This window comes from Penicillium manginii, assembly GCF_028828005.1.
Source record: "Penicillium manginii strain IBT 31320 chromosome Unknown utg000009l:1.0-3297300.0:1.0-3298630.0, whole genome shotgun sequence".
In the NCBI taxonomy this organism is placed as follows: Eukaryota; Fungi; Ascomycota; class Eurotiomycetes; order Eurotiales; family Aspergillaceae; genus Penicillium; species Penicillium manginii.
The window spans coordinates 1,730,994-1,758,656 of record NW_026643110.1 but is presented as its reverse complement, the minus strand read 5'-3'; the positions used below and the strand labels follow the sequence as shown (position 1 = coordinate 1,758,656).

The 27,663-nt window shown below is 47.5% G+C and overlaps 9 protein-coding genes across 9 annotated transcripts; 4 read left to right on the top strand and 5 right to left on the bottom strand.

The window, feature by feature from the left end:
• Nucleotides 1–1,928: 1,928 nt before the first annotated feature.
• On the bottom strand, nucleotides 1,929–4,372 carry N7533_012409 (uncharacterized protein; the record flags this gene model as incomplete). The annotated part of the gene is made up of 5 exons (XM_057109059.1): nucleotides 1,929–2,332; nucleotides 2,388–2,605; nucleotides 2,651–3,045; nucleotides 3,099–4,131; nucleotides 4,185–4,372. 5 exons carry the CDS (start codon nucleotides 4,370–4,372, stop codon nucleotides 1,929–1,931), a joined length of 2,238 nt encoding a protein of 745 aa, XP_056954160.1.
• Nucleotides 4,373–7,676: 3,304 nt separating this feature from the next.
• N7533_012408 (uncharacterized protein) lies at nucleotides 7,677–8,102 on the bottom strand (the record flags this gene model as incomplete). Its single annotated transcript, XM_057109058.1, has 1 exon — nucleotides 7,677–8,102. The coding sequence occupies one exon, from the start codon at nucleotides 8,100–8,102 to the stop codon at nucleotides 7,677–7,679; it is 426 nt and encodes a 141-aa protein (XP_056954159.1).
• A 1,427-nt stretch (nucleotides 8,103–9,529) lies between these two features.
• On the top strand, nucleotides 9,530–10,622 carry N7533_012407 (uncharacterized protein; the record flags this gene model as incomplete). The annotated part of the gene is made up of 4 exons (XM_057109057.1): nucleotides 9,530–9,597; nucleotides 9,688–9,705; nucleotides 9,771–9,991; nucleotides 10,066–10,622. 4 exons carry the CDS (start codon nucleotides 9,530–9,532, stop codon nucleotides 10,620–10,622), a joined length of 864 nt encoding a protein of 287 aa, XP_056954158.1.
• Nucleotides 10,623–11,459: 837 nt separating this feature from the next.
• Nucleotides 11,460–11,768, bottom strand: N7533_012406 (uncharacterized protein; the record flags this gene model as incomplete). The annotated part of the gene is made up of 1 exon (XM_057109056.1): nucleotides 11,460–11,768. One exon carries the CDS (start codon nucleotides 11,766–11,768, stop codon nucleotides 11,460–11,462), a length of 309 nt encoding a protein of 102 aa, XP_056954157.1.
• A 1,744-nt stretch (nucleotides 11,769–13,512) lies between these two features.
• N7533_012405 (putative mitochondrial carrier protein) lies at nucleotides 13,513–14,867 on the top strand (the record flags this gene model as incomplete). Its single annotated transcript, XM_057109055.1, has 2 exons — nucleotides 13,513–13,725; nucleotides 13,809–14,867. 2 exons carry the CDS (start codon nucleotides 13,513–13,515, stop codon nucleotides 14,865–14,867), a joined length of 1,272 nt encoding a protein of 423 aa, XP_056954156.1.
• Nucleotides 14,868–18,757: 3,890 nt separating this feature from the next.
• Nucleotides 18,758–20,744, bottom strand: N7533_012404 (uncharacterized protein; the record flags this gene model as incomplete). The annotated part of the gene is made up of 7 exons (XM_057109054.1): nucleotides 18,758–19,114; nucleotides 19,230–19,441; nucleotides 19,535–19,890; nucleotides 19,959–20,098; nucleotides 20,161–20,185; nucleotides 20,233–20,500; nucleotides 20,588–20,744. The coding sequence occupies 7 exons, from the start codon at nucleotides 20,742–20,744 to the stop codon at nucleotides 18,758–18,760; spliced, it is 1,515 nt and encodes a 504-aa protein (XP_056954155.1).
• Nucleotides 20,745–21,412: 668 nt separating this feature from the next.
• Nucleotides 21,413–22,759, top strand: N7533_012403 (metal-dependent hydrolase family protein; the record flags this gene model as incomplete). The annotated part of the gene is made up of 1 exon (XM_057109053.1): nucleotides 21,413–22,759. One exon carries the CDS (start codon nucleotides 21,413–21,415, stop codon nucleotides 22,757–22,759), a length of 1,347 nt encoding a protein of 448 aa, XP_056954154.1.
• Nucleotides 22,760–24,234: 1,475 nt separating this feature from the next.
• N7533_012402 (uncharacterized protein) lies at nucleotides 24,235–25,526 on the top strand (the record flags this gene model as incomplete). Its single annotated transcript, XM_057109052.1, has 3 exons — nucleotides 24,235–24,314; nucleotides 24,455–24,685; nucleotides 24,752–25,526. 3 exons carry the CDS (start codon nucleotides 24,235–24,237, stop codon nucleotides 25,524–25,526), a joined length of 1,086 nt encoding a protein of 361 aa, XP_056954153.1.
• A 795-nt stretch (nucleotides 25,527–26,321) lies between these two features.
• On the bottom strand, nucleotides 26,322–27,594 carry N7533_012401 (thiamine diphosphokinase; the record flags this gene model as incomplete). Its single annotated transcript, XM_057109051.1, has 3 exons — nucleotides 26,322–27,125; nucleotides 27,292–27,371; nucleotides 27,480–27,594. 3 exons carry the CDS (start codon nucleotides 27,592–27,594, stop codon nucleotides 26,322–26,324), a joined length of 999 nt encoding a protein of 332 aa, XP_056954152.1.
• Between the last annotated feature and the right edge of the window lie 69 nt (nucleotides 27,595–27,663).

Sequence of the window (27,663 nt, the reverse complement as noted above, 5' to 3'; positions counted from 1 at the left end):
CCTTGGGGCCCTTGGAATGTTTCTTCTTGGCCTGCTTATCTGCGCGTGCGGGGCCGTTAAAACCGGCTATCTCTATACCCTTTTCTCAACTTATGATGAAATCTGGGTTGGAACCCCAATTTGGATCCTTTCGGCCCTAGAACTTCACATTGGAATCTTATGTTCGTCTGCACCTACCATCCGCTTGGTATTGCGGGAGCATATAAAACGTTTCCATGGGTGGTTCCACTCTAGGGGATACCACTATGCAAGGACTGATAGTTTGACCAGTTCAGTTCCTCATGGGACATCAGGATCTTATTATGTATAGCCATTGCAGAAGTCCAATGCCAACAATCCTAAGTCAGTCATAAATTACTACTACTAGTAATTCGCACTGATACTTTTTTTAGTTCCATTCTAAAGTGTACCCGTGAGTAAATCGGCGCTAATGGAGAGAACACTGGAGTATGTACAATCCGGCTTACCCCAGTGGTGGCAAACCCATATATTGGAAAGGATAAAACGCGTAGTGGCAGCCAGGCGTACTGGTGTATTGACGGAAGCAAGTTGAACCAACCACCAAGTAAACCTGAAGCTACAGTCCTAGAGAAAGAGTAACAAAATGGAAAATGGAAAGCGGAAGAAAAAGTGGTGTGTCAACTTTACTATAAACGCGTGCTGTCGACGTCTAACTTGTGATATCATGCGCACAAAGTGATGGGGAGATTATCAATTCCTCATTACTAGCTCATGTACAAAAGAATACAGACGGTAAGAATGCTCTAGCATAATATGCCTAGATCCGCCCCGTCCAGACCGCGAACGTATCCGCTCAATCGGACTGGGTCCACTTTCTCGGAGAGGGCCCGAATGAAGCCATGTAATTTATGGACTTCGATCTTCATTTCCAGGCAATATCAATTGCGGTAGGAATATTGGGAGTGATGAGGGTCTTCCAAGCACCATATGATTTGCCCATATATGGTCATCTGGACCCCGGGCTTTAAATTCGGAGTCGTCCCGAAAAAAACGAAACGCTGGGAATGAACAGGAATTGGGGTTTAAAAGCATCACCACTGAAGATTCCGAGAGTCCTATAGTGGGAATAAGTCCTGTTTCATGATGAAACGACTCGTTGAAAAATTCTTTTCAAGCCTCAGAGGCTCTTGGGAATTGGTCAGCTTTTCCGAGGCGTTGATTGATCAATATCTAACAAAGATCGTACTTTTAAGACCAGGAATCAAGTCTTCTAAACGATCCGGACAAACTTGGTATGACTGCCGAAATTTCCTTCGGCCGTGTTGCCTTTCATTTTTCTAAGCATTTATGCAATGTACTGAGGCATTTTAGCTGATTGATTTTTCGCCAGCAAGCGGCTAGTTAGTTGGCTCTGGAGAAAGATGTTGAGCTCTGTCAAAGTAGTCTTAAGAGTCTCATATCAGTCAGGACCAACTAGTTCTCAAAGGCTACTGACAGATATTGGTTGGAGATTTAGTTGTGGCGTATGGAAACAATTGACGCTCGTGATTTCTTGGCGCGGAAAATTGTTGTTGTGAAAGGGAACCATTATATGACAGCTAGAGTCATTTATAGATTTTTTGGGTAAATCACTGTCACCCATGCGATCAATTGGGCAAATTTTCCTTATCTTCCTCCGATGTCATACCTGGGTGTGAAAACAGTTTGGATTGCTGGGAATAACGCAATGGTCAGCAGCCTCTACCTGCTCGAAAATCGGATTCAATACACAATGTGCAGTTCCTAGCTAGCCTAGGGGCCTTTGAATTCGTTTCGCTACGAGGAAATTCCTTTAGAGCCGCCTCCCTCTCTTAAAATGTGGTCGATAGAATTCGGAAGCGATGGCACCAAGATTATTTGATCAATGTCTTGCGGATAGAATATATACTTCGCAAAAAAGCGTTGTTGTCATACTGTAATATATTGAATCATAAGATCCCGGTCTGTGGGAACCAACTCTGCATCTCGCTGATATCAAATGGGCCCAGAAACCCCAGTTCATTTGTTGACAGGCCTTCATCCCAGCTTAAAGGCTGCCATGTATCAACGGCCGGCTGTGACAAATCTGTTTGGCCCTGTTCCGCGGAAACTTGTGTTGTAGGCACACTGCCATTCCCTGTGTCAGGTAAATGCACCTTGAGATGAGAGACGAATCGATTTCGCATTGCCTGGAGAAAATTGAGCGTATTTCGACCAGAGACGCTAAATGAAGCCAGATGTTGCAAGACAGTTTCTGCCTTTCGCCATGTAGTGTCAATTGTTGGTAAATCAAGTTCGCTGGCTTGGTAGCACGAATAAGATATGATCAAAATCATGGCTGCTGTAGAAGTATCTGCGCTCCCATGAGAATTGATGAACATCATATCACAAGTTAGAGCGACACTCACAAAATCCATTATACCACCACGTATCCGTCGTTGATGAATCATATGTCTCATGGACGAGAGAAATAAGGTCTACTGCTGCCCGAATACACCCTGCAGCCCACTTTCGTAACAAGACTGAATGAGAGGTTGGCGAACGGTACTGGGCTTCGTCAGGTTGTTCCTCAAAAGAAAGCCGTGTGAGCATGGGCCGATAGAGTAGGAGTTTATGATAAAGGAATCTTGGTCGTCAGTAAGACACTATTTGAATTGGAAAAGATACCTACCGTGAGTGAAGAACGTTTCGTTGTCTGCTTATCATTTCCTCCATTGCGGACTTAGGTGGAGGCACAGGTATGGTTGTCCAGTTCAAAAATGGAGGAATAGAAGATTCAAATTGTAATAGTTGATCTTCAAGACGAATAGTAACCTCTAGGCCGCCATGCCGTGCTTCCGGTGTGGATTCATTAGATCGGCCATGCCAAGCCTTGTAAACATCTGAGAGAATACCATCTAAGATAGAGTAAAGCTGAATCGTAGAAGTATAAAAAGCGATCAGTGATGGGGATTCCGGCCCCGTGCCCGATATCAAGTCGAATGACCCTGGCAACGGGACTCTTGCGAGATGACTTGTCATAGTCGGCCGTCCATATGCCATGCTGACCGTTCTGCAATAATAAGCCTGTGAAAAATTCGTCTTGAGAAATGTGGGAGCAAATACATATCCATAATTACACAGCCGTGCCAAGTTCTTCGATGGATTTCTTGCTCTAATGAATCTTTGGAATCCTCTAGATTCGTTTCATGCAATCCCAGCCCAAGTGCAAGACGGCAGGCCATTCCGGTCGAGTTCCAGCAGCGATGAGGATAGGGAGTGCTCTGTAAGAACAATGCCACGATCAGAAGAGTCTGGACCACTCCTATAGAGTGAATATCCACCAAATCAAGCCCAATGTGTCGCTTTGCTCGGAGAAAAAAAGACGTTGTAAGAGATTGGCGGTCATTTAGAGGAAGCTTCGAGAATTGACATCCCAGAGCAAATATAATATTCAGTGCACAATTGAAGACGATTGAGTTCTGCCCCGAGTTGAATCGATCTCCTAGACCAATATTCAGATCTGTGAGCTTGTGGCTGGCATGATTCTCCGGCAGCCAGAGGTTTTCGTATGCTTGTTGGAAACTTTTACGATCAAAGAAAGGATACAAACAAAACACCCGTTCCCAGAAGCAATCAAGCAAATGATCTGCAAGGTTCCGAGGAGGTAAAACAAGTCCCTCCATTTGCGCGAACGATTCCATGTCCAAATATCCGATCTGATGATTACTGAACGAGTCAAAAGACGGTATCTTTTGTGAAGCCCACGCATGTCGTCGCTGCTGCCTTTGGTCCCCCGTGAGGAAACACGCCAGCGATGCTGCTGATGAACTCCCGAAATACTCTGAGTTCTGACTGGAAGCTTGGTCTTGGTCGTTGATATTGATCATGGCGCCCATGCCAGTGATGTTACCAGGCGAATCAGTAGTTCCAGAAATATCGATTTGCGCATTTGACGCAGGAAGTGTCGGGGATTCCCTGTTTTGCAGCAATGTTTGTTCACCACCTGGCATGAGCGATCCAGGAACGTCCAACTGTGCAGGACAGGCATCTCCTGATCTTCCCGCTTCGTCACCAACTGGAGCTGATGGGTTTACGGACCCTGACTCAGCTCGTTGAGATCCCGAGCCAGTCTCCAGTTCCCGAATCCGATGATGTAAGGCGCGTATGTATCTGGAACAATCCAGTTAGTAGGATTCTCTTTACGACTTGTTGGAGGCCCTTACTCGTTGCTGCTTGCTGCCCGGGCATATTCCGCCACGTATATACACCGGTCGGTCGGAAGCCTCCGACGTGTGCAAGATGCACATATAGGCTTGTTGCCATCGCATCGAGACTTGCGTTCGCGGCAAGGCTCGCATGCCAGCGCGATTTTCCGACGGCGAGGTTTCTGATTGGGAATGTCTTGCTGCATTGTTTCCACTTCTTGGTCAAGAATGCAATCAATATTAAAGGTCTCGTGGGTTGGACTAAGATTGGTGGGTAGGAGTTGGAGGAGGAGATCCAATATCTCTCGTTACTTTACCACCAATTGGACAAACGATAGCTACATCATGCCGGAATCATTCCGGTGTACGTTCCGAATTTGGTCCACTTCCATACTCCGTGTGCGGATCCGCTGAAGGCCAACTACTTTCCAACTCGAATCAAGATTTACTAGTATCTTCAATTCTGACACTCAAAGCATGCGACTCTTGACTCTTTTTCAGAGATTGTTTCTCGCTTCGCGAAAAGATGACATGTTCTTTTCTGACGGCTGAATTTTCCAATTGTTTGTTGAAAATTAAAAGACACTGAGTATGGTTTTTGGCGTTTCATCATAGGTCTCAAGTTTCTATTGCTCAATTATGTACTCGGGAACTAGTTACTCTATAGGAATATCGAAGTCGATAGGAGCCGATAAGCGGCCGAATTTTTGACCAAACCTTCAACTGTACCACGCAGCGGTCACCCGGATCGCCTGAAATCAACTGCAGCCTTTATTGCTGTGCAAGCAAAAAGCACCCTATGTCCCATATTAATCACTCGTCTTCCAGGTATTCATGTTTTGAATGCCAGATTGCCTTTCATGAGTTAACGTACCATTCCAAAGCACTAAGCACAGTTGTCGATATCCATGCACTCCGAATATTGCCCCCATAATTGTATCCAACACGGTGTAAAAACACTGTGATCGTAATAAATACCGCGAGCCAAAGAGCCAAAGCTGCTGTTTCGATGACCAGAGTCACTGGAGATGACCACTTTTGCAAATAAAGTGGTACTAAAGCGGCAGATGGAATGACAATCACCCCAGTCCAGATGCTCGTGAAAAGGACAAAGACGGTAACATGTTCAAACGGCAGTGGAATTATCGCTAGTGAGTTTAGACTTTTTTTCTCTTCTGGGGTTAGACGAAGCGACGAACATACCATATAAAGCTAGAGCAAAAATGGAGACTGTGAGGAGAAATTGTATTACGCGGACAGATAGATGCCATTTCTCAATATAAGGAGAGATGGACGACATTGGAGTGAACGTTGTACGATGTATACAACTTGGTCCTTTGTCCATTTTCATATCGTAGCAACAATTCTTCTCCACATTTATAAGTATCAATCAAAGAAGACCAAGCGAGGTTCATTTCGTGGTGGAAAGCACCCGGGTTGATTCCGCCCCGGATTGACTCCGTACCGGGTCCTTTCCGGACCATTAGATCATTAGCTCTTTTCGTCTCCAACGCCTCGATATTGGCAGAAAATTTGCCACGCATTGCCGATTGATCTATACATATCTTTGTGCGCCCGAGAGGTGTCCACTTTTCGCATTCATGACGATCATCATTGTGTGAAGGTTTTTTTGCTGGTGATATTTCTCGCTGTGCTCTTAATGGTTGTTTGTGGCGCATGCGTTTTGTAGTCTGCTCAAGCAAGTACATAATCCTTGGCCGATTCAGTTGCCCGCATCACCTCACAGTTCGCTGGCTTGAGAAATCCATCATATGTACAAAGTAGGGTAAATTTGATTTTTTCTCAAGTTAGTTTACGTTTACCAAATTTGGCTGAGGACCCGGGAATCAGAAGTAGTAATTAGATGGAGATGACTGCAGTCATATTCCACTTTTCTCGTTCAAAATTGTTTCGCACAATGCAAAACTAGTTATCATTTACCTGTTCTTCCAAAGTAGGGTGGCATTATTTGGGCTTAGAGTTGGCGCTCCTAGACAGAGAGAGACAGAATCCATGCCTGGTAAATCAAAACGCTGACAACTCATTCCCAACAGACATTGGATATGGCTCCCAGGCATCATGAAACCATAAAGCAGACTTCGACGGGGTAAAGTTGGGAATTACTGGATCAGGAGTGGACAAAAGGCAGAGCGTTTCCCCACGGAAAAGAAAATAGAAATAGCGATGGATATAGTTTCGGGTTCCATCCCGGCTGATACATAGCATTCCCCGCATTTCGGGGCTCATTCCGGCGTATCTGGGAAAGCAAGGATTAAGATGGAACAAAAGGATCAGCAAAAAAGCTCAGTTCTGGGTTTGGGGCCTGACTAAGCGGGGTTGGCTGTTAACCCAATGAATGCTGGTAGGAATAATCATAACCTTGACGAAATCAGGGGATTAAGATGGACCGTACACATCGAGGATAACCGGATCCCGGCGGGGAAAGATCTTTGTCTACTGCACTTGTATGCTCAACGCAATTGCAATTTAATAAGCATCGAATTCATATACACTACCATTACTTCTAGTGGGAAACAGTGTCTTGAGGACTTGAGTGGTACCTGAGTCTTCTTAAAATGGTGAATGCCGCGAATGGAAAATCAGACATATTTCCGGTTCTCAAATTTAGCTTATTGCTCACGTAGAGACTACTGTCTTCCATACTCCGAAAGGGCAAAAATGAGCTCATATGACCTTTTGGATGAGAAAGATACAATTGGGAGCACAGAACACAAAATTCCGCAGAATCGGTTAGCTCTGGCTCTTTAGACCAATTCGGCTCAATTTTTTCTGCTTCAAGTAAGTAGCTGGTTTTCTATTCGAATGGTACTCTCGGACGAGCTGAGCACCACCGCGGAGAAGCAGAGAATAACCAGCCACTAGTTTAATGTGATATTAGACTTCTCGTAGCTTGTGTCTGGAAATAAGATCCTCGGCATTTCGACTCAGCACTTTCGGCGAGAGTTGTGGATGCTTTTCTGCGAATGCTAGGTATTCTTTGAATTCTACCTCGATGTCGCAGGTGCATATGGATGGTCGGTTCCAAACAGCACATGAGATGGGTCGGTAGTCTCTAATAGGCCGTTCAGTTATATACCTGATCCGCTGGGTGCAGTGTTATAGTAATACTGCCTAAACTGAGCCACTGCTTTAGTTGCGGTGACACGGCTCTTACTACTAATCTTAGGAATGATCAAACTTCCAGGTACACGCTGGGATATGAAAGGAAGTGTTCCCCCTGTATGGGAAAGTATCAGGTCCATAGATGGTATACGAGATCTAACCACTTAACACAAGATCAACGGCTACTTGAGTTGTTTGTTGAGGGTAATTGACGATTGGCTTAGGAAGAAAGCCACTAATAAAGAACGAGTTTACTTCCATCATCCCAGGATGTATGAATACCAGGGCACCGTACTTCTCTAGACGATTCCAGATTGGCTCAAATATCCTATTGCCGGGCAAATGGTCACCGTATACTGTGTATATTCTAACACCAACAGCGGTCTTCTACGTCGAGTAAAGAAATTTGATTTCATCGAGTGTCCCATTTACGTCTCTCCAGTCCGGAAGAGTGCCAAAGAAATCCAGTTTGTGTGGGTATTTGTCTGCTAAGCTGGCCAGGTAGATATTCGTCTTGCGGCAAAGTTCTCGAGCCGATTCGCCAGTTCCAAGAATTGGTGTTCCAGGAGCTGAGATTGACAAAATAGCTCTGGCAGACCCAGTAGTCTTAAGGCTTTCAAAGGTGCCTTGAACCGTCCAATTCGGAGTTGCAAACCCAGATGGGCCACCACCAGCCTTTTGCAGCGCAGTAGCATAGCTTGGGGGAACTGCGTGGATGTGTGTATCGGTGAAATACCAGTTTGACTCCCACTGAACAAGTTCTGCTGCTGCATATCTGCAGAACAAGAAACAAAGAACGCTGCAGAGCTTCATAGTAGAGGGATTTGAAGTGAAGGTAACAGACTCGAGGCTTTGCATGAAGACAAGGGGAAACACTTGGATGTGTGCTGATTTATATATGGCATAATCGACTGATGATCAACACCTATCCTGTTCAAGTCGGTGCGGAGTGCTCAAACGAATACTAACTAGTACATATGCCGAGAGAGTTATGCGGGGAAATGTCTATCGTTTGGCAGTAATTTCATGCACCCCACATTGTGGAACAAATACTTTGAGCTAGAGACGGGGGGTAGATTTTGGTATACGGAATTCAGTCCAACTTGAATTTATATCCAGATCTTCTCATCGGCAATCACACCTTCCAATTTTAAAAAAAAAATCAGATTAAGGATCATAGTGTGAAAGCCGATACAGCAAGAGCCGGAGTATCACTGAATACTAGTGATCGATGGGACGTCTCTCGAATTAATAGTCCCAAGTCCCGAGCACCGAGGCATGTTGTATATCTCTCTGCATGTGTACTATGCACCGCTTTTCGACAATGCGTGACCAAAATTCGTCCGATGGGTCTCAGGACCGCATGTAAGGCATATCTCCCGTGATAATTCTCCTCCACAATTTCCTTATTTTGAAATGAGCTTTCATGGCGTTGAGATCAGCGCCTGAGAGGGACCTTTTCATAGCAGCCTTTCCAGTTCATCGGATAGCGGCGACCATGTTACCTTGAAAATGATTATAGATCACGGTTAATTATTTATTTATTAGCTTCAACCGAATCTAGTAAATTTGACATCCCGGTCAAATCGTATACAAGCTTCCTCGGGTATCTGAGTGTACCTTGGTAGTTCCCAACCATGGGGTTTGTTCTAGTTATATCGGGTCGAGATAAGGCCACAACTAGCGGTCAAGCCTAAACCCCAATGTTGAGACACCTACTAATTTTCAGGGGGTGCACGGCAATCCGAGTTGATCCGGGTCTTGCATATGCATATTGACAGTTCTAGCAATGGAGATCCCAAGAGATCCGAGAAAGTCCCGTGCTTCGAACACCCTAGAAGTGGAGCCGATTGGTCTGAAGGAGAAAGGAGGTTCTTCAGCTGCACTCCCACTCTCACCAGCTTTCTGCGAAATGCTGAGTGACTTTAAAATTGATTCAAATAACCAGTAATCATGAATATGTCCTAGTATAGCCCTTCTGCCCAGATATAAACTTGGGTTGCATCATCGGAGTATCCGACGTCACCGCGGCAGAAGGCGGAGAGGGCGCTTAGCTCCCGAGCTGGAAAGCACAGGTAACACACAACTCCATCCCCGCTTCCCAGCCTCCTTCACGACCTTGTTTTTTTTTCTCTCGTCCTCTCTTCTTCCTTGTTCTCCTCTCTACCTAGGCTCTCTCTACTCCGATCCTCCTTATTTACTCCTCCCTCCCCTCGACACCCCCCTGAAGAGTCACCTCCATGGCTCCTCCTCCTTCCGCCAACCTGCCTCTGGTCGAGAGGCTCAAAGCTCTGGCCCAGACCCTGCAGTACGTTTTTTTTATCCCTAGCTTAGCTCATGCAGATGCGTGAAGCTTCAATGGATGCTGTTTCAGTGCTGACCCGATATTTTTATGCAGGTTTGCTTGGTTTGTTGGGTACGTCGACCCTCGGATCTCATCGACAATCGCATGAGGAATTTGGAATCGCTGACCAGATTTAGACACTTGACACTCCTCATCTCGGTCTTCCGCTACTCTCTGTCCTTTATCACCTTCAACTTCTACTCGTCGTGGGCCATTTTCTCTTATCGCCTTGCCTTCGTCTCTGCCGCCGTCACCTATGGAATCGTCGTTTACAAGGGCCACTTCGCCCGCGGTGTGCAGGGCAGTGTTCCTCAGATCGTGACCAAGCTCATCTCCGATGAGAACGTCCAGTACTTGGGTAAGTCTGCGCTTTCGGCAATTTCCGCTCCCATGTGACAGGACCAGAAAACTCATTTGATATCTCTCTAATAGGCATGGCTCTCGTCTGGCTGTACTCCCGCCAGCTCATTCTCGCCCTTCTCCCCTTCAGCGTCTACTCCGTCTTCCATGTCGCTACCTACAGCCGCATGTACCTGATCCCCACCCTCCAGCCCCAGGCCCAAGGCGCCAGCCCCGCCTCCCCCGGCTCCCCCAACTCCAAGCCCGCCGGCAAGCAGAGCGCTCTCGCCGAGACCATTGGCCGCTTCATCAAGCAGTACTACGATGCCAGCATGGGAGTTGTTGCCAGCCTTGAGATTGCCCTGCTGCTGCGCCTTGTTCTGTCCGCCATTACTTTCTCCAAGGGCAGCTGGGTTCTTCTGATCGTTTACCTCTCCTTCTTCCGCGCCCGCTACGCCCAAAGCTCCTTCGTCCAGCAGGCTGTTCGTCAGCTCGTCGCCCGCGCTGATGCATCCATCTCCCACCAGAGCACTCCCCCTCAGGTCCGCCAGGGCTGGGAGAGCCTCAAGGGTGTCGTGCGCCAGGTTTACGAGGCTACCGATATCACCCGCTACATCTCTAGCTCTACCGCTGCCAAGAAGCCGCAGTAAATGACTGCGAGAGAGGTGATTGGCTGGGCATTATCTATGTGAACGGAATTGTAAATGTCTCTTTTATCATCGATAGTTGCAGTCAGTCAAGTCTCGCAACTTGAACTTGGAATTGGAACTCGCAATGTAAGGCAGTGCCACCAAAAGAAATGATGGGAACCGCAAATGTGAAAGCCTTGGGCTCGATGGTTCAGCCCAAAGGGAGCTCCGGCTTCGGAATCCCCAGTTTATGAGTCGAGAGAGAGAGGTGCGAAGCAGTGAATCGAGCGAATTGTGTGTCAGTATGGAAATGTGGAGATAGTCTCTGTAGGAAGAGGCGGACGGGTCTGATCGAAGCCGTCCATCATGAAGCTATACGCAACGCAACGCCATGCCCTTTGTTTATTTTTTATTTATGTTTCTTCTGTTCTCTTTGTCTCTAGATCCTCGCGAAGCATTGTTTTTGTATCTGTCTTAACTTGGTTGCAATCGACTTTCGGAAATTCACGATTACGAAGTCTTCATTTCCAAGCGGATGTGCCAAGGACCTTGAACTAAACTGTAGTCAGCATTTTAGAATTTGCACCAAAGCTTGGATATTCGTCTACGGGTAATAAAATAGTAAATGCCAGTTGAAATTGTTGAAATTGTATTTGAGCTCCTGGCTCCTGTCTGAACTACTAACAGCTCTACGGAGTAGATAGCGACGAAATGGCTGGCGAGGCCAACTTCTCGTAAGTTGCCTATGTTGATGGCTCTTGGATGGCAACGGGCTTTGTGTCCGCTTGCTGTGCTGGTGAACCATTGGAAATGTGCTCAGTCGCTTGATTAGCTTGCGGCCACCTTTTTCACAGAACTTTAGAGCCGATTGAACGGCATGATCCAGGTCGGGTTCCTGTCGTAGCGAAATTGCGACTCTCTGACTTTCCTGTCTCGGTCCCCGATGTATTTCATCATCTGTTTGTACCTCTTCCCCTTCAAAAGGGCGAAATTCCGCTCCCAAACTTTCTTTTCAGACATGGCGTATTTTGAATCCTCATACCCGTTATTGAAACACTCGCGGACATCCAGGCCATTGTGAAGCTCACAGTTCTCTCCAACAGTATCCATGTGGTTGAAAAGGCGAACAGGATCCAGACCGACCCCGAGATTGACCCATCGTGTCATTGTAACACATTGAACTCTACATCCATCCCTATAATTGAAATTGTGGGCCTCCAGTTGGCAAATTGAATCGCAGGAGTCGCATTTTTCTTGTTAATATTCTCTACCTTTTGCACCGGGGCCGTTCGGGAGGGTTGAGATGGATGCAAAATAGAATCGAGGGAGTCCATCATCTTCCTCAACAAGCTCTGTGGGCATTTTGCCGTGGCAGTATGCGATGGGGCGGTTGGGGATCCATTCAATGGTGTCTGCTCCTGTTTTTAGCAGGCCAATGAGCTGAAACCGTAGGCACAAGCTGGACCTTAATGCGCAATCATTAGAAGTAGAGCCCTGTATAGGAGCCTCCGAGGTAGGAGAGTAGATGCAGGCCTGAACTGATAGCAGATTCACGTTTTTCAACTCCTGGTTTGATCGCGAACTAATTGTTTCTGGCCTGAGATTTCGGACCCAGTCTGGAAACCATTTCTGTACAACGGCGTGGTTCCGAGAAGACGGCGACGGACCATATTCCGGACCCTGTCTGAATCCTCTCATCACAGCAAACACCTGCTCAAATTTGAGACCGTATCAGTGAGGGGTGCAAGATTCAGGTGAACCATGCCAGAGTCACCTCCGCAGAGCTCTTGGGGTGGGGCAAGCCTTTCCTAACGGCGTAGCTTTCTTGTCAAAACATGGAATGTATCTGGGTGAATCGCGCGAGAGCGCCATGAGAAACTTCATGCGCTCGCTCACAACACGGGTATGGCCTGGGGCAACTTGTTGAATACCGTCAATGAATGTTTCTCCTTTGTGAGGTGAGTTAAAAAGCTTAAAAAGTCCATGGCTACAGAGAGCTAGACAAGCCGTATCCCCAGAGGTAGGAAATCACAGATCACTGATTAGGCATTAGGCCCCTTCGAGATTCCAGGACTAGTCAGCTTCACTCGTATCAAGAATCAATATAGGGGGGACAAGGAAGTACGTACTTGAAGCAAGAGTGTTTATCAGATAAACCAGTTTCTCTAACCATCTGGGTATGGAACTTGGAAGAGGGATTGAATGTGCGAATCATGGGGTTGAGAAGAAGGACTCGGGAGGTTTGGACTTCCAAGATCTCGCATGAACAAACACATCGACAATAATAACGACAAGCATAAATACAGCAAACGTCAACGACCCACCTTTATCTACTACTTTCAGATCCCCTCCAAGCCCCTATTGTGGTACGCCATGGCGGTGACTAACTTAGTAGAAGGTATTGGTTTCTACTAACAGAGGATTTGTAGGTTAGGGGAATAAGTCCGAGTCAATACTACTAGTACTAGTACACATCTGATTGGAATAGCCATTGGGCTCCAAGGTTCAAGTAAACATCAAAAGAAATATACCAATCAATCAAGGCAGCAGTAGCAAATAAGCAAAAAGTGTCAAATTGAGGAGTGAATAGAGTTGGAAGATGGAAGTATGAAAAAGTTAAAGTTGGCGGCTCTCTGTTAGTCATCAATGACGCAGTCTCTGCCTGAGGCGTCAAAGCGGTGTTTTCTTTTCTCCGCCCGAAAGTCAAATTCGAAATTGGTGATTGAGTGAATTAATATTGCGGGCCGAGATTCGACGAGATTCGCCTTCCATACCTCCTCCCCGTCTTTCTCGTCACTCTTTAGACCTCTTCCTATTCCATCGGGGGTGCTACTCTCTTTTCAAGGCATCCCCTCCATATCCCCCTTCCTGGTCCCGATCGTCGCGGGAGTGCAGCGTCTCGGCCCTTGCCATGAGCCTGACCTCGCGAGTGTTCGGGCTGTTCTCGACGACAGCGAACTCCGACCCAACGACTACCCCTTCCAACGACCTGTCCCCTTCTGCTACCAATCTCCCATATTCATCGATATCTGGTCACAAGAATGAGGTAGCCTCCGGCGCATCCCGACATGCCCAGAGCAGCGCGATGTTGGAGGAAGACGAACCCCGTCCGCCGTATCTTCATGTACGATCAATCCCTGGCAGCAATGCGGCAGTGCCCAACAATCTCAATCATGACAGATGCTAACGCGATTTCTCTTTCTATAGGCGATGCTGGCAGGCGGCACCGGAGGCTCATGTGGCGACATGCTCATGCATTCGTTAGATACCGTGAAGACCCGGCAACAGGGCGATCCGACCTTCCCACCAAAGTACACGTCGATGACTTCCTCATATTCAACGATCTATCGCCAAGAAGGACTTGTCCGAGGTCTCTACAGTGGCGTGACACCCGCCTTCTGGGGTTCCTTCCCCGGAACCGTCATTTTCTTCGGAGTCTACGAATTCACAAAGCGATTGATGTTGGATTCGGGAGTCAACCCTAGCCTTGCGTATCTTTCCGGTGGATTTTTCGCAGATTTGGCTGCGTCTGTGGTTTACGTTCCATCCGAGGTCCTCAAGACCCGACTTCAACTGCAAGGACGATACAACAATCCCCACTTCAATTCAGGATATAACTATCGCAGCACAGGCGATGCCCTCCGAACGATCGTCCGCCAGGAAGGCTTCTCCGCCCTCTTCCACGGCTACAAGGCCACTATCTTCCGTGATCTACCTTTCTCCGCTCTGCAATTCGCGTTCTACGAGCAGGAGCAAGCGATGGCCAAGGAGTGGGTTGGCAAGCGAGATATCGGATTAGGACTGGAAATTGCGACTGCCGCTACTGCGGGTGGCATGGCTGGAGTGATCACCTGCCCCTTGGATGTGGTCAAGACGCGCATCCAAACGCAAAAGAATATTCCAGATAGCCCTCCGAGCTCATCTTGTACGAAACACTCCCACGACCACGCACCCAAGGAAAGTCCTCGACCGCACGCGCCGGGCTCCTCAAATTCCCAAAGCTCGCGCTCACACTCCCGTCCGATTTCGACCTCATCCCCGTCGACCTCGGTGCCGGCCCCTGGGGCTCCTCGATTAGATACATCGTCGGTGTTCACCGGGCTGAAAATGATCTACCGAACCGAGGGGTTGGCGGGGTGGTTCCGAGGCGTGGGCCCGCGTGGTGTGTGGACCAGCATCCAGAGCGGGACTATGCTGGTTATGTACCAGTATCTGCTCAAACAACTCGAGACATACCACGGTGTAGAGGACTGGTCTCCTCTGTGATTGAAGCATGAAGCGCACTTCACTCTGCATTACCCGGCTTTCATTTGGGTGGCGTTATTCTGGAACCCATTGTATTCTCTTTTTTTTGGATTGGGGCGGATGAAGGAGGAGCCATATTTGTTTTTGCGCGTTGTACATCACCAGCTCCCATCCTTGTCCTTGTGATAGACTAGACGGGCCACTCAGCCCACCTGTACCATACTACTCTCAGCTACATGAACTTGTATAAATAATAACATTACTGTTAAGCATCATTGCACTCGTCCATTATTTTCTCCAAAGAAATACCATATAGCTTGATGAAAACATACATTATACAATTGGTACTGATACGACCCCCACCCCCCGCCCAAGACCTGGAGCTACTATGGCCTCTTCATCGTGTGACGGTGATACAAGTAATTCTGTAGCCATCGTTATCTACGAAATCGCGAGCCTCTGGCCGGCAAACCGAGTCACAGGAGGGATCTTTGCTCATAGTAACCCCCCTGGTGCCGCTAAGGAGGTAATTAAGATATGATATAGCGGCTCCTCGGGGGCTGTCGACGAAGATTGTGTTATGGCAGGTGAGGATCTCAAGTCTTATTATCCATCGATATGTGCCTGTTGTCGTCTGCAGTAGCCCTATAATTCGAGCTCGTGCTTGGACCGAAAGTAATTGAATATCTGTCAATGCCTCGTCAATGATGACAAATGAGGGCATGTGAGAATCGCCTGTGAAAGTAGGATCAGTTGAGAGGAAATACGCTTTTTGTCTCGCAGGCGGGATGTTTACCTTAAGGCACTGTCAATTGCAAGGAAGGTAAGGTTTGAAGAGTTGCTCCTTCCACGTTGCGGTCGACCACTCCTGCCAGATTACCTAGTTAGTAGTAGGTTTGTATACGCGGGAGTGATCCCTTATCGTTCCTAGTAAAGAAAAGGAAGAAGTCATTTTCAAAGCATATAAGAAGAAAGAAAGAAATAGATTCTCCTCTCAAGCATCAGTGGGACGATTCAGCTTTCTGTTCCATGGCCAAGACAGTGCCATCTTGCTTGAGGCCGTTCATGAGAGAGGTGATCGCAGATGAAATATGTGTACAATATTTCCGGAAATCGGTGTCACCCCCTGCACTCTTTAATTGTCTTCCAAGCCCTAAATACCAAGAAATGCTAAACCGTTTTGGATGGCACTGTTTCGCCGCCTTGGTTTCGATGCTGCATTGCAAATAACCGGACTCTCGTGATAGCGGGAAAGCGCGTCATTACCTAACATCTCTCTTGCCGACCGCTTTCCCAGAAACCCCGCCCATCTCAAGAGCCTCGGCCCCATCTACCTCGAGGGCCGTGAACCCTATGTCTGCATTTCGTTTGACATTGCCTGAAGTGACGTATCAAACATGCGTGAATCACTAAGAAAATGCTCTCCCAAACGCGACCGCCCCAAAGTACCTTTGGATCAACGAAAACGAACTGTCAAAGCCTGCGCCCAGTGCCGTCTGCGCAAGCGTCGATGCATACTTGATTCTTCCAACAGATGCAGGAATTGCAAGAACAGCAGTCTGGCCTGCAATTTTGAAGCGAAGAAGGACAGTCTAGTTGATTCAGCGTCTAGGTAGCTCACAAATTACAGAAATCCCCTCATTTGATGCAATCTAATTCGCGCAGTCAAACTCGTATTGATCATGACGATGTTCTAGCACGGTTCAATATATCATACCCGGAGATCGGTCTCAGGGCCCACCACTTATCTTTTCTCATGGAAATACTGACGGACTCGCACCAAAACTCTGGAGAGGTTTCCTCAAAACAAAAGAATACATCTCATCATAATACTACACAACTATCACAGAATGGAACTAGACCTATAATTGCAGAAAGCCCCCTCCTTAAACAAGGACAAAAGCCTGGTAGGGGAAGATTCAGCCATAATTGTCCACTTGATTTTACTGATAATTCTACCGAAGGTGATGATATTCTCTCTCTCACAGAGACTTTCTCACATGCGCCGCTGCAGCAGTTTCCCAGTCTGAGGGACTAGATCTTACAGAAAATACCGTGAGTCACATAAAAGAAGCTTCATATAGGTCTCTTCCTCTGACATTTATCGACTTCCTCAATTAGACCTTTCATGCCACATATGATTCATGTTATGGAAATCAGACTATCCTCAGACAGCAGATCTTGAAAGACTTTCCCTCACGAGCCGGGGCCGAAGTTCTCATGTCGGCATTTTTCTTTTATGCTGAGGCCAACTGGTACTATTTTGATGAAACTTCGTTTAGAGAGCAGCTATTCATACTGTATGATGGTGGCCTATCGGCGACCTCTCACCGTCTTGAGTTCATTTGTTTGGCCCTAAATGTGTTTGCTATGGGCAGCCAGTTTGTTCATCTATATCATGATGACCATTCGAGTCACTCGGAAGCCATGAATGCGGTTCACACAGGAATCCCGGGGACAAAATTTTTCCAACACGCGCAGAAACTTGTGCCGTCTATAATAGCTTCTCCTTCCCTGGAAGGCTTGCTGAGCTGTCTGCTGCTTGCCCTGTATGTTCTGCCGATTCACAGCAGTGAAACTTGCTACAATTATCTTGGTCTTGCTTTACGCATTGCAATTGGCCTCGGCCTTCATCGAAAATCAGCTGGCCCGGCATTATTTCCGTCACTTTCAGAAGCCCACAACCGTGTTTTCTGGACTATCTACAGCATCGAACGGTAGGCTTTCGATACAACCTTAATTCTGACTTTTACCTAATAAAAAAATTTAGACAGGTTGCCCTCTCTCTTGGCTACCCCGAGACGCTACAGACCAAGGATATCGACTGCCCCCTTCCCGAGCCGCAGCCTGATCTAGATTTTCCGGGCTCATATAGAGCTGAAAGGCTGCTAGCGTATACAAAGTTGACTCTCTTGCTCAATCAAGTGACCTGCTTAAAGTGAGAAGCCTATTTTAAACTGGATGAAGGAAGCCGGATATCATAGGCAGTTGACATGCTAATTCTCATCAGGTCCTTGAATCAAGGTTCGACAAAGGATATCCGAAGTCAGCTTTCGTCTTGGAAAACAGGTCTACCTACTCAATTAGCATCACTTAACGACAGCTGTCTACGACTGAACGTGCATTTACAGCTCCACTACTCCATGGTCTGGATCTATATCGGTCGCGCTGCCCTGATCAGTAAGGTTCGAAGCTTACTCAGCACAGAGGAGCCCGCAAAACGCGGCCATGACCTAGACGGAGACAGTCAAGAGTTATCGGATGCTTGCGCGGAACACGCAACGAGGATAATTGATCTAATTGATCTCCTCCAAAGATCTGGGCAACTAGGTCTATTTTCCTTTACTGATTTTCATACCTGCAGCGCCGCAACTATCATTGTTCTACTGGATAGTGTCTTAAACCCACGTCTGTCATCATTTCCCAAAGTTAGGACGGCAATGGGAGCTCTACAATATATGGCTGCTGGTAGTGACTTGGCCAGAAATAGTCTCAAGTATGTCGAAAACTTCCAAGGCGTGGTTAACCAAGCCTTGGCATCTATTTCACGTCTGGAATATGAAAAGTCTCACTCTCGGAGAGAGAGTGGCTCACCTCAGTTCGGAGAGCCCTGTGAAGAGACTATTTTACAAAGATTGGACATGTCATATCAGCACGGAGGCGAAGGGTCTAGCATGGGGTTGTTTCACGACATAGACACCGTGCTTGAGAACTGTTCATTTGCGGAGTTACATCTCCTCGGGCTTGATAGCCTGCAATTAGGGAACTTATAAAGTTCGAATGGTTGAATTTGTATTCAGCGTGAATGCAAACATAGTATTTTTCCACCCTAATCTCAATAAAATGCCGTATATCACCCGTCATTGCCTGCTTCCTACGTTTTAAAAATTTCCCGGTCCAGCAGCCACAAGTTAAAGGGTATATCGGAAATTTAAATCTTCTTTGTCCGTCAAATCTTTTCTGGGAGCCCCCGTAACGTGTTGGCAAAAGTCTATCTCCACCATAGACCGGACTTTGTTCTCATGAGCACATAAGGACCAATAAACCGCCACGGTTGGAATGAACACAATCCAGCTGATCAGAGCCAATATGAGACCACTACGATACCTGGGTGCATTTTCAGCGTTCCAGAGTAGTGGTCCACATATAGCACCAACGGCGTAGCCGACGAAGAACAAAGCGTTGATAATAGCTTTTTTGGTATTTCCACGAGTATTGGATGCGTACAAGCTAAGGGGAATTGAGAAGATGTTTGAGATGACAGAGGCCTGTACGGAACAAATTAAATCAGTGACGTCAGCACGTAGGGAAGAAGAAGTTGTTGGAGGGAGGGAGAGAGGTTGAGGGAAGGGGGCGCGGAAAGGATTTCAGCCATTTACATACCAGCCATGATGCAGCAATCATACCCCACCCGGACGACAATGGAAGCACAAACAGTAGTATAATTCCAGTGAGCGGGACGATTGTAAGACCAATGATGATAGCACACCGGCGATCTGGCCATAGGTAGCAGAGAAAAATTCCGACCCAAACGAAAATAATCTGAACTGCACCTGCTGGTGAGGTGTAAAGCATGGTTTCAAAGTTTGAGTAACCTAGAGAGTATATGATAAGTGAAGCAAACTATGTCGAAAAAGAATCAGTAATTGCGCAAGGTGTGCCTTCTTCCAAAGAACTGCGAAACTCACCGCAATTACTGGCGAAGGTAGTGTTATGAGAACACCAAACAGGAAGCTCAAATATGCTCGAATATCCATGACCGTTTCTTTCAGTTGTGGGATAGAGAAATTTGTTTGGTCTCCTCCTCTCTGTTTCCGCTTGCAATCGTTGTGTGGCTATTAGTCGCTCTTGAGAATTGAGAAACCACGCTGATTCAGGTCCAGCTGGCATCATGAAAAAGAATAAAATCCCAAGAAATATCGTGATAGCTCCACAGACCATGAACATTGCCTTCCAGTTGGAAATTGCCATATGATTGTGGCCGATGCCGTACATCATCAAAGCACCCAGTATCTGAGCTAGTCCATTGCAGCTGATCCATAGACTAGGTTTTGAAATTGATGGTCAGATTTAGAAAGAAATATAGATTTGGGGACGTTGGAGATATCCTACCCGATTCGTAGAGGATGCTCGCTTTTTTTATACCAAATACTAGTGAGGGTCACGAAGGCAGGCGAGACCGCGCCTTCGGCCAATCCAAGGGCGAACCGAACACCCATGAAAGATGAAAAGGTGGTTGCTGCTGCCAGACACTATTTTGATTTTCTGTGAGCTTTAGGACACGCACATGTTCAGTTTCATATATTTAAATTACCATGCAAATCCCACCCCAGAGTATGCTAGATTCAGTCAGATGTTATCACGACATTGCCAGTGTTAAACTCACATTAGACAGGATACAAATCTAGCAAGGGGCAGACGGCTCATCAAATACATGGCTGGGAACTCCGCCACCAGCTGCCCAACGTAAAATATGGACCCTAACCAGGCGAACTGGGTGCCGTGAAGTTGCAGGTCATCTATCAATCCAAACACCCCGGCATAACTTAGACTCTGTTTGTCAAGGTCTGAATAAGGGACATCAGCGGGCATCCAAAAGCAAAGCAACATGAGTTCCTTAGGGCTTCTAACGCAGGAGCCAAAGCTTGAGATAACTTACATTGAGAAAAGAATACCAAACACATCTTCATGCCTCTCACTATCAGTACGTCATTCTCATAATATCATGAAGAAGATCAAACGGCTAACCAATGGCAAGACAATTGCATCAATCTTTCTTTTCACAGATCTCTCCATCTCAGGGTTGATAAGGACTGCTGATGTGTCTGCTTGAGAGCCTGTCTCGAGAGTAGATTCATCCAAATTCATTTCTGCTGTTTTGGCTTCGAGCTGATTCATTGTGATCTGGCTGGTATATTTAACGAATAATTGACATCCAAGAGGTGTGAAATCTCAATGAGGAGAAAGACGATTCGGAGCAGATAATTCTAGGGCCTTTATATACATTTTAAGCTGATGAATATCCCCGGACCCCGGATTCTGCCTATCTCTCGACAGTAATTAACAGCGGCTAGCTGCGTGGGCCCCATAGAGAGCAAGAGGTTTTCTAAGCCCCTAATTTATTTTTGGCTTTATCTCTCGCTGGTTTTATCGATAAATTATGTAGGGGGCAGAGGGCAGGATGACTTGTGATAGGTAGGTAGGCTGTAGGCGGTGGAATTTGCGGGTACAAGTACCCGCAGTGTCACCTACACCTTTTGCCACTTGAGCAGCTTTGATATGCGGGTACTTGTACCCGCACGTCAAATTTTGGCAACATTACTTTTATCGATCCATACAACACTGTCGACAGTAATAATGGGTCCAAGTAAATTATCAATCGGTTTCCTGCTCGGATCCCATGCAGACTACATTATAAAAGCTGCTGCCACTGCGTTAGAAAGGTCAAGTTTTTCTTTTTCATCCTATTATCAGCCTATGGAATCGAGAAAAAGTCTTCAAGATCTTCAAACCTAACGGATCAAAATTAGTTCCGTTACATGTTTCGTCTTGTCACCGCTACCACCATGACAACTGATCCGACCGACCTTCAGCACATTGTCAAGCCTTGGCAGCCAAACCCTCAACGGACGTATATCTTTACGTCTGCCAACTTGATTGACCCTGTCACTGGTACAATAGCGAAAAACACCACAGTCAAACTCTCCCATGGATTTGTATCATCGGTCAGAACCTCCGAAGAAGGGGTTGCCGACAAGGTCGATCCTGAAGCAGTGCAGGTCGACATGAGAGGCAAGTATATCTGCCCGGGCTTGATTGATTCCCATGTCCACATAGCTGCAGTTCCTGGGTCTTTGAGCCTTCGAGAAATGAAAGAGATGAGTAACCACCAGAGCATTCTGCGGCAACCGAGCGTTTGCAAGTCCATGCTGGCCCGTGGGTTTACGACGGTCCGAGATTGTGGAGGAGCGTCTCTTGCCCTGAAAGAATCACTCCAGGAGGGCATCATATGCGGGCCAAGATTGTTCATTGCTGGACATGCCCTCTCCCAAACAGGAGGTCATGGAGATCGTCGCCAACAGCATGATCCAAATGAGTGCTGCGCGGGACATGTGAATGGGATTGGTCGTATCGTGGATGGAGTGGATCAGTGCCTGAAGTATGCTCGCGAGGAGTTGCGACAGGGCTCGGACTTCATCAAAATCATGGGTGGCGGTGGGGTTGCTAGCCCTACAGATCAGATCCAACACCTTCAATTCTCCGATGAGGAAATCAGGGCGATCGTCACAGTGGCCAACAATGCGGGGACATACGTTACCTCCCACGCGTATACGCCGCAAGCGATCCAGCAGGCTGTCAAACAAGGGGTCAAGGGGATTGAACATGGCAATCTGATTGACGAAAACACAGCGGAAATGATGAAGCAAAATGGCGTCTTTCTCACGCCCACTTTAGTGACATACGCGACGATGGCCGCTCCACAGTTCAGCGGGTTCCTCCCCGCTATTTCTGAAAAGAAAAATCGCGAAGTCTTGGACCAAGGCCTGCGCGCCCTGGAACTAGCCAACAAGATTGGGGTAGATATCTGCTTTGGTACAGATCTCTTAGGTCCCTTGCATTATGCCCAAAGTAAAGAATTTGCCATTCGAGGTAGTATCCAAACACCTGCGGAGATCCTTCGAAGTGCTACCACGACTCCTGCGCGGATGCTGAGACAGGATAACTTCCTCGGAAAAATTGCCCCAGGGTTTGCCGCCGACATGCTCGTCTTGAACGCCAACCCCTTGGATGATATCACCATTTTTGATCGACCGGACCAACACTTGCTAGCAACCATCAAAGAGGGCCGTGTTTTGAGTTCGCGTTGGAGTCTCTTAGATGCCGAGGCAAGCCACCTGCCCAAAATCGAGTGACGGGAGATGTATTAGAAGAAAGAAGACGAACATTGGAAATGAAGAAAAGATTGTGAAAGTTATTGAAAACGCACTAGTAGTAGCGGCGGTCTGTTTCTGGGAAACGAGAGCGAAAGGTTTTACAGCCGCGATCGATTTATGTGCGCAGCGTGCAAGAGATGGCCGCGCAGGACAGGATATCAGAGTGTAAACAAAACAAATAATAAATCTTTTCTTGATCTTCGAGTCATCTGGAAATAACATTTTGCCTTGAATCGTGGCGTCTATTGGTAGCAGATGACGAGAAGGCGCTGGGGCCAACGACATCTTCCCCTGTTTTCATTGGCACCTCCCGATTATTGACTGCAACTAGACTGTCTCTACGGTAGTGCGTAAACGACAGCAGAATCTCACCATAGGTTCCTTTCAGGTATCTGAAGAAACTTGAATATAGACCGGGAGGGGTCTCGGGTAAATAGGCTGGTATGAGAAACTACGGCAGTAGCCATGGCTGGAACGCAATCCGAGTTGTGTTTTCATAGTTAATGTCCCATAAATTGCGATACATCAAAGCCTACAAAGCCTTCTGTTCCGGAACACCATTCAAAATGAGGTAAACAAAAGAGATCAGAACTTCGAAGCGCAAGTGGGCAACTTCGGTGGCTTCGAGAATCGTGAGAAAGGGCCCAAGGAGGAAGCACAGTTCAGAGCCTTCGTTCAGGCCAGCCTTCAGTTCTGATCCGCGGATCTCCTTCCGACAGTTCAGATCAGAGCTGTAATGCTAAGAGCCGGAGAAGGTAAGGGATCTCAGTAGGGTAGCCCATTCGGGCATTGTCATTCATCCTTGGCCACCCAGGCCAGATTACATATTTCGTAAGAATAGCTTAGATTGGAGCCGTAAGGACAGAAGGAGAAGAGAATTTCTTAAGTGCTTATGATGGGCGCAAATACAAATTACCCCAGGGTTCGAAGGAGACTACTGAAGGGGTCCTACCCGCGCGGAGAAAACCCTAGATATAGTATTATGTACGGAGTATATCATGATATCTAGGTAGTATGTAATGTAGAGAGTGGATCACATGATCGACGGTCACCCTGGGGCAGTTACGTAGTTACCCCGTATGTACAATACACACAGCTTCTATCAATTTGATCTCTCATAACCTTCCACTGTATATATCACTACTTCAAGTCCATGAATTACTTATAAGATAAAACACTCATAGCCAATATACATTCGGCGTTCTGAACTCGCTGGATATAGTACTTCGTAGATGGCATCCATTCTCGTGAGGAATCCACAAACGCGCTAGCGTGTTTTGTTTTGGCGATCCCGCGTAAACAAGCCAAACACCCCCAAATCCACTTCAATCCAATCCCCAATTCCCCTCCTTGCATCTCCACGCTCCCCTCCTCTGATATCTACCTTTTTGCCTCGCGCATTGGTCCACTTTACCACTACATCTGGCGGCTTTTTTTCTATTCACCATTTCACTATGTCCAGTGGCCTCCCCACCCTCAACCGGCTGCGCAAGCCGGAGCTACTTGAGATCGCCGAGCGAACCAACCTCACCGAGTATGTGGATGTTGTTTACTATTCAATTGCCTCTGTCGCGCACGCGCGCAACCTCGAAATTCGGATGAAACGATCATCTACCTTTTGTTTTTACCCGTTAATTTTAACCTGTGCTAATCATCTCATCTTCTGCCTCGTAGTTTCTCCGATTTAAACAAGGGCGATCTCGCCGTCGCGCTAGACAAGCACCTCAGCGATAACAAAGCCACTCTATCCAACGACACCAAGCTCGCCGACTACTACAAGCGCCTGGCTGCGCCCGCGCGCGGAGAGTCCCCCATCAAGCGCGAACCCAGAATCGAACTCGGCACCCCCGCGTCGGAGAAGAAGACGCCTGGTCGCAAACCCAAGCAACGCGAGAGTGCTAGCAGGTAAGAGCTATCCCACCCAATATAACTCGGCCGAGTCTGTCGCAAACAACTAACAAACTGCGACAGCGAGTCCGAAGATGCCACCAAGTCCCCCGCCTTCAAGACCCCCATGACCAAGGCGCCCGCCTTAGTCGCGCGCTCCTCATCGCGCGCCGTGCGGTCCGTCATTGAATCCACGGCCCAACAGCTACCCCCATCCCCGGCAATCGTCACCGACGCAATTGACCGCCAGACAGCGCGCATGCGCGAGGGTCTCGAGACAGCATGGACAGACTCAGGTGTGGTGGAGTACCAGCACGCCGTGCGCTCCGCACTAAGCAGCCTCAAGGCCGTCGAGACCATCGTCCTCCTCCTGGAGGGTGGAAGCATGCTGAAAGAGCTCGTTCCGTTGCGCTATCTCACGACTACCCCCGCCGTTGAGGCGATTCACCTCCCCTCCCTTCCAATCAAGGTCCCCGATCTATTCGTCCTGTTGAGCGGGTCGTTCTGGGCTCCGTTCACGCTGTGGCTGCTGTCCGGTCTGATCCTGCCTTTGATCGCGGCTTACTTTATTAATCTGAGCTACCAAGCTGCTACCGGTGGCTCCGGCGGCGTGCGTCGTAGTCGTTCGTCGTCCGTTGCATCTGATCGCGCAAGTTTTGATCCGCTTACCTTCAATATTGCCAAGGCCTTGCTTGTTTACAAGGTGTATGTCGATCACTTTGGCTTCTTTGATCTGTTCAGTCACTATACCATTGCCAAGGTCAATGCCTCTGTGCCTGGCCACTGGGGTGGTATGTTGACCGGTACCGCTATTGGAGTCATCGGAACTCTCTACGAGGCTATTTTGCACCGCCAATAGATGCTGTGGGGTGTTGTCGGTTGGTACTGGATAAAACGGTTGTTTTTACTTTCGTCTGCCTCGGGGCTGTACAGGAGGTCGAGCTGGGCTTGCAGACTGGGATGAGAGGTTTTTTCCTATTAGGTAGTGCTGATGCGATGTGAATCTGCTTTTTATTTGTGTTTCTCCACCCTATGTTTCACGCGTTTTGAAAGACCCCTTCCCCCAAGGGTCGTTATCCGCTACTGTTATGTACCACTCTGGTTATATCAGGTCGGACCGGTTTCTGTTGGATGATATCCTCTTGTGTTTTTTCCAAGGCGTGTCGTGGGTTTTCTACTGTTCTTGTCGCGACCTCATGCTACGCTATGCTACCTTTATTTTATGTTTTCTGCGAATTAATGCGCCACACCGAGTTCTTGATCCGATTGTTAGTGGTTGGGATACGCGATAATGCGATACGCGAATATTTGCTTCTTATACTCCCATGGTTTCTGTTCTCCTCCCCTTTATCACATTCTTGGTCTCTCGTTTCAGCCAGAGAAGGCGCCTGGGTTTGGAATTCTAGTCTTGGTTCTTGAGTTTTGGAACTCTGCCTCTTGTAATGCGTTTGGAAGTTCTTTATTTCATCTAATTTTTCTTACCTCCCTTTTGAGTCTATAGAATATCTGGTAGGGAGGTAGGGGTATCAATGAGCAAAGTATAGTAAACATCCGAGAACCTTGGAAATCTTGTCGTTCCCCATTAGATCATATCACATCCATCACCTCGCTCCGTCTCAGGTCGAACATATGGAGTAGCCCATATCTCCCAACCTCATCGTTTCAATCTCTCCGCCAATTCAACAGTGAAGAGTACCGGCACCGACGTTTCGACTGAGACCACATCAGCACGAATGTGATTACTTGTCGAAAGCTGTCCTCCAATCTCGGTGTGCCAGTTTTCCACGTCCCATTCAAAGCCTTGCGTGGTAATCCACGCCGGTGCCGAGAGTGGGATGATACCGATATTTTCTTCGAATAGATATTCCGGAGAATCATCAGCATTGTTAGTGACAGAGTCCCGGCCCGGTTCCTGGCTCCGCTTGCGTTTCCGTGATTCGGGCGTTTCATCGCATTCTGATTGCTGGGTATCAGCCTGGGGGCGTCTGGTAGCCGGCGTGTGGATTATATTCTTCCCCTTCTGAAGAACAAATGTAATACTTTCTTCGGAAACGAGGTAGAGATTACCACCCGCAGCCGGGTTTGGCTTTGACTCGTTATTCTCCTTATCTTGGCCGCCTTGTTGAGATTCGCGTATTTCACGCTGCGTCTGCGTCATCATGTATAGATGGTGAACTTGCGAGAATGCTTGGTCAACGCGGCCGCCAAGGCCGCCCAGGATGACCATTTCCAATTTGACGTCGGAGTCTGCGTTGTTCTGGGCATTTGTTGCGTTTTCCGCCTGCTTGCGGGGTGTTGCGATGATCTCTGATGCGTTTTCGTTGAGGTATTTCAGACATTTGGTGAAATCTGTTGAATATTGGTCTGGGTCTTTGTTGATTGGGACGCCGAGCTTTTGATAGTGCTCTTTCACGGCTGGTTTGAGAGAATCTAGGTCACCCATGATCCTGTCTGGGAGCTGGTATCAAGGGTCAGTATTTGTATGTGCTCACGTGCCAATTTGGATTATATGTCTCCGGAGGATACTCGGATACACCAAGCTTGAAAGTCTTGACTGAATACCTCTCGTCCAGATCCGATTTTTATCGCACCGGTCCAAAGTTGTACTCGCAAAATAAACTTACAACTGTTGATTCTTTCCCATGGTGCTTCAGCATTTCATATAGACGGTTTGCCCCGCCATCGGCACAGATGATGTAGGAAGCTGCAGAATATTAGATATACTCGAATCGAAGAACGAAACCCCTTGATATCACTCTCAATGCATATGCGCATTGCTAGGATGAATCAGGAGCTAGGGCTGTTTGCTCACCATGTTCACTTAATACCCCAAAGGCCGTTTCGTTGATTGGCTGGTTCAACACCAGCAAGGCATATGGCGAGACATGACCACCTGGACGAAAGAACTGGCTAGGATCCCACTCCATGATTCAATATCATTAAGAGTATTCCTACTCTTCCTCCGCGGAGTGCAGAAAAATGCCACAAGTGTCTTA